The 5667-nt window shown below is 42.9% G+C and overlaps 2 protein-coding genes across 2 annotated transcripts; both read left to right on the forward strand.

Annotated features, from left to right (window-relative positions):
- The first annotated feature begins 1873 nt into the window (after positions 1-1873).
- LOC149046143 (uncharacterized) lies at positions 1874-5535 on the forward strand. Its single transcript, XM_089206008.1, has one exon. The coding sequence runs from the start codon at positions 1874-1876 to the stop codon at positions 3779-3781; it is 1908 nt and encodes a 635-aa protein (XP_089062134.1). The 3' UTR covers positions 3782-5535.
- On the forward strand, positions 4043-5080 carry LOC149046144 (uncharacterized). Its single transcript, XM_089206009.1, has one exon. The coding sequence runs from the start codon at positions 4043-4045 to the stop codon at positions 5078-5080; it is 1038 nt and encodes a 345-aa protein (XP_089062135.1).
- Positions 5536-5667: the final 132 nt, after the last annotated feature.

Raw genomic sequence — 5667 nt, forward strand, 5'->3', positions numbered from 1 at the left:
CATAAACCAACAGGGAGGATCATGCCCAATCATGTGAGCAAGTCTGGTGTATTTTTGTCTGTTATTAACAAAGTTATGAGGAATTATGTGTTTTAGCCTCGTTTTCACGCTGGATTTCATGGGTCAGAATTTAACCCCCCCCTTAAAAGCCGTCTGACCAAGTGGCAAAGCTGGCACCAAAACTTTTCATGTTTAGTAGGACCTAATGAACACTTTTACACTAGGTGCTTGCTTTCAGCACGAACTTCACACGGGACCTTATTTTATGACATTTGCTCCCAGACTGGTGTGTCTGTCTGTATTTCTGTATCTGCTGTATGTGTCCATCCGTTTTCTATCTGCGTTTTTTCCTCTTTGACTTTCCCTCTCTTTCTTAGATATAACCAAATGTATAAGTAGATAAAGCATGTACAATTTAAACACATTTTGCAGCTTCTGCACTGCTTGCCATATAATAATTTTCTTGTTTTTCCCTCTTAGCTCAGCCAATACTTATCATGGAGTACCTGTGGCGAGGTGACTTGCTGGGCTATCTCAGAAAATCCAGGGGGGTTTTCGACCAATATCATCATGGGGTCGGAGGGGTCGACCACTTGACAACATATGACATGGTGCTGTTTGCTAAACAGATCGCACATGGCATGACTTTTCTCGCGTCCAGAGGGGTAAGTGCTCAAACTCTTTCTGGTCAGTATGTGATCCTGCATGTGTTAAAATGGCGTGACTTGCAAATCGTCAAAAGAATATTCTGTACAGCTAAAAAGATCCAGCACATTAGAATCACTATTTCACAGAGAAATGGTTTGACATTAGCATGATGTTAAACTTTCTACCTATATTTTATTTTTTATTTTATGTAGTTTATAAAAGTCCCTTTTGGCAGATCATATCATTTTTTGTTTTCGATTTCAGATAATTCATCGCGATCTTGCAGCTCGTAACATCCTTCTTGATGAGCATCGTGTCTGCAAGTTGACTGACTTTGGGCTCTCTTATCAGGATTTCAAATACGGCCCAGGAAATGCCAAGAGGGTAATTTTCAGAATTTTTTCATCATTTAGTCAATTGGTTTTGGGGCAGCTAGTATGGAAGATAAAAATGTGAAGAATTTAAATATTACTGTCCTCACAAACCTTTCTTTCAGTTATACAGTTTTACTGCAAAACACATTTCCCTTCAATGGGAAGCCGTTCTAAGCGTATCGAAACTTTCACAGAAAAAAAAAAATTGTACCTATGGAGTGAACACAGGAAATAAGAAAGCTGGAAGAGATATCGTTCTCTGAATAGCAAAGATACAAAATCGAAAGGCAAAGAAACAGGAGATTTAAAGGAAAAGGAGTGTGTGAATTGTTTCCATAGAATTTGTACAAAGGTTTCTACTGCTCTTGACGTTATCGTAAGTCCTCACATAACGGTTTTAATCTTGTGAAGTTTTTATATGAAATAATTCATATTTGTACTGCGGTTGTAGATGAAAGTGGAATGTGATCATCGCAGTAAATTTTCCAATTTAAGCAATTGGAAAGAAGAAGCCTGAAAAAAATCAGGGCTTCAACGGGATTCGAACCCGTGACCTCCGCGATACCGGTGCGATGCTCTACCAACTGAGCTATGAAGCCACACATTGGGAGCGAGGTCAATTTATTGAGTTCATATCTTCCCGTGCAGTGAAATGATGTGAAGTTTTTATATGAAATAATTCATATTTGTACTGCGGTTGTAGATGAAAGTGGAATGTGATCATCGCAGTAAATTTTCCAATTTAAGCAATTGGAAAGAAGAAGCCTGAAAAAAATCAGGGCTTCAACGGGATTGTAATAATCCCGTTGAAGCCCTGATTTTTTTTTTCGATTGTAATAATCCCGTCGGACATGACGTCGGCGGTGCAGAAAATGGCCGATAACATCGGATCAAAACCGTCAAACTCAAGTTTACAACGATTACCTGTACCAGTATGGGACGGAACTCGCAGAACCTATGTCACGTGGAAAAAGGAGTTCAGCTATTGGATGAAGAAATACGGTCAGGATAAAGATGAACAATTGCAACGTTTTCGAAATGCAATGCCAAAAGGATCGTTCTGGACCGACCAAGTAAAAACTTGTAAAACCATTGACAGCGCGTGGATCATTTTGGATACAGAGTTCGCAGACAGACGAAAACTAATGGACGAACTGCACACCGAGATTAATAATCTTAAAGCAGTCAAACGAGATTCTAAGTCCCTAACGCATTTCGCTGCGACAATAGCCTGTTATGTAAGTGACATGGAAGATAATATTGGGTGTCCTGTGCTGGAGTCAGTTGAAGCGCCGTTCCTCATGTCCCAGCTTCTGTCCAAACTCGATCCAAGTGACAATTCAGATTTTGGTAGAGAAATGAAAAGAGAAGGAAAAGAAGAAACTGTGAGCAATCTAATCACCTGGTTACATCAAGAAGCGAGTATTCGTTCCCGAGGGAAAGCGAACACCAACACAGTGGAAAGAAACGAAATTCGCCGAGACAAAAGTCCCAAAAAGACAGAAAATAACGCCGCTAACAGCGAGGATTCTGACGATGAAACATGTCCTCTTGGCTGTAAGACCAAACATCACCTGGCTGCATGTCCTAAGTTTCAGATTCTAACAGTCAATCAAAGGTGGGAGGTTGTAAAGCAACATTGGCGATGTCGCAAGTGTCTGAGAGCGCATCACACAAACGATTGCAAGAAACCAGACGGCTCAACCTGCGACAAATGCAGAAAAAACCATCACCGGTGCCTACATAATGAGAAGACTGGAGAAACTAACACAAGTTTGAATCCCAAAGCACCACCGTTTCAAAGTCAGTTCCAAGGGCCCACACCTACATCGAATGGTAACATCCAGGGGAATGCTGTGTACCAGAAAAGCAAGTTGAAACCTGTTACTGGACTTTGCCCTGTGCAAAAAGTTAAAGTCATGGGCAAAAATGGAAACTTTGTCGAAGTTCTCGCCATCTTGGACTCCGGGTCTAACACAAGCCTACTCTCCAAAAGTGCAGCTGGTCGACTTGGCTTAAATGGAGCAGCAACACGTCTCACTATGAATCTGGCGTGTGGAAAGAAGAAAAGCGAACCTTCTGAGATAATCGATATCACGGTTGCCTCGCCCTCTGACGAAGATATTACGAAGACCCTTCAAGTGTATACCGTAACTAGACCTTGCAGTAGTGCCAAAACAATTTCTAAGGAGTCAGTGAGACAATACAGCCATTTGAAGAACGTTTCCGATAAAATACATCTCTCGGGTGGTGCCATAGATCTCCTTATTGGCACAGACTTCGTAGAGGCCTTCATTGATATTCACACAGTGTCCGGAGAACCTGGAGAGCCCATCGGGAAAAGAAACTGTTTTGGATGGTACGTTCTGGGACAGTTCGAGTCAAGCGGCTCCACTCTATCTGAAATTCAGTCAATAGAAGTAGGGACAGTGAGTGTCGAGGAAGATATCAAGAAACTTCTGCACCAAGACCTCCTTGGAGTCAAACCAACCAAACTCTGTACTTGCACTGAAAACGTGTCACGTGAGAGCAAGTTCGTGAAGTCCCTCGCAGCTTCAACTACCTTGGTCGACGGGAGAATACAAGTGAAGATGCCCTGGAAAGAAGGAGGGCCTCCAAAACGAAGCAACTACGACATCGCTCTGAAGAGGATGCTCTCCGCTGAAAGGGGGTTTATGAAAAAGGGTTGCTTCGAGGTCGTAAAAGAGGAAGCGCAAAAGTTGTTAGACCAGGCTGCCGAGACCCATCTTCTGAAGTGAAGTCAATTTCACGTCAACGAAGACAGCTTGGATAAGAAACTGGTAGCAAAGAAGGATGAAGATAGCCTTTTTCGTGCACATGGTCGACTTGAAGATGTCAGATGTCTCCCGGAAGAGTTGAGAAAACCTATCATCTTGCCAAAAGACCACCCCTTTGTGATCTTGCTTCTGCGTGACCTCCACGAACGACGTGGGCATTGTGGCTATAAGAGTTTAATCCACGAGGCCAGAAAAATATTCTGGATCATTGGACTCCGCAGAATGGCTAAGACCGTCACCTCAAAGTGTGTCATATGCAGAAAACTACGGAAAAGGCCTCTCAACCAGCTCATGGGACAGATTCCAATCCTAAGAGTAGCAGCTGGCTTCCCGGCATTCTCAAACACTGCTATGGACATGTTTGGGCCAGTACAGATCAAGCTCGGCCGCAAAACTCTGAAAGAGGCACAAGTGATCATCTTCGCTTGCATGACATCACGTGCGATTCATCTTGAGCTGGTCACCGATAAAACTTCAGACGCATTCTTAATGGCCTTTCGACGGTTTGCCTGCCTACGCGGACACCCTAATGTTTGCTGGTCAGACCGTGGTACAAATTTCGTGGGTGCCCAAGGCTACCTAAAGGAAATCACGCAGAACTGGGATATTCCTGGGGTAAAGAGTGTCCTCTCTGATAAATTTAGCTGCGAGCTTAGATGGGAATGGAATACACCACATGCGAGTCACCAAAACGGAGTTGTTGAAACCCTAATTAAGTCAGTCAGACAAGCATTTAACGCCACTTGCAAGAACCAAGCCTACTCCGGGGAACAATGGAGAACAATTCTGTCAGAAATCACCTACATGGTCAACGGACGACCGCTGTACCCCAGTTCCGACGATATCTGGGAGGCCCCACCGATCACTCCAGACGACCTACTTCTAGGCCACTACAATCCACCACCACAACCAGAACCAGAGGAAAGAACCAATCCGCGACAATTACTCAGGAGCGCCCAAAACAGAGTTGCTGATTTCTGGAGGAGCTGGATGAAGTATTTCGCCCCAAACTTGTTACCAAGGAACAAGTGGTTTCGCGTGCGAGATAACATCCAGATCGGTGATCTTGTATTGGAGCTGGACCCCAAACACAAAAGATGTGAATGGAAAATGGCGCGTATTGTAGGCACATATCCTGGAAACGACGGACTTGTCCGAAAAGTGAGAACCAAGACAAGAGACGGAGAGTATGACAGACCAATTCACAAGTTATGTCTCATAGCCACTCAAGACGAACTGAATGCGGATTGCTCAAGCTAGTCGATAGTAGAAATGGACTCTAACACCATTTTCTGACACTTCTTTATTGAACATTGAACACTTAAGCTATTATAGTCGTTGCTCAATTAGAACTAATTATTTAGACCTAATTTCCGCACTGGGGCGGAGTGATTTGCATTTCTCAAGCCGTTTGTCATTTTTTTGTGAATATTTAATTATCTTAGCGCAACGCGGCAAAAATAGATCAGGTGACTAATTATTTAAAAACCTAGAAGTTCGTTACGCAACTTACATTTCAAAAGTGTCACCACAGATCGCACTTCGAAGCTTACTAGCCGCATATGGAACACAAATTGTAAGTATAATATTTTTCCCGTCGCTTCAACCGAAATCGACATGTGTAATAACCTTCTTTGTCATATTAATTTAATTTTTCAGTTGACTATATTACTACAAGTGCAAATAAATTCCATGTACGGTCATGTACGCAAAAATCAGTTAGTGGTGAAATCTTCAACATAAAGTAGCCCTTCAATCACAGGAGCGAATCAGAGTTGCTTTGGACATTCTAAGGGGTTAGTGTCACAAGAAACAGTAGTGCTTCGTCAGTTGTGAGGGCGGGGAAA

Source organism: Pocillopora damicornis, chromosome 5 (assembly GCF_964200805.1).
Source record: "Pocillopora damicornis chromosome 5, jaPocDami1.2, whole genome shotgun sequence".
NCBI classification, from domain to species: domain Eukaryota; kingdom Metazoa; phylum Cnidaria; class Anthozoa; order Scleractinia; family Pocilloporidae; genus Pocillopora; species Pocillopora damicornis.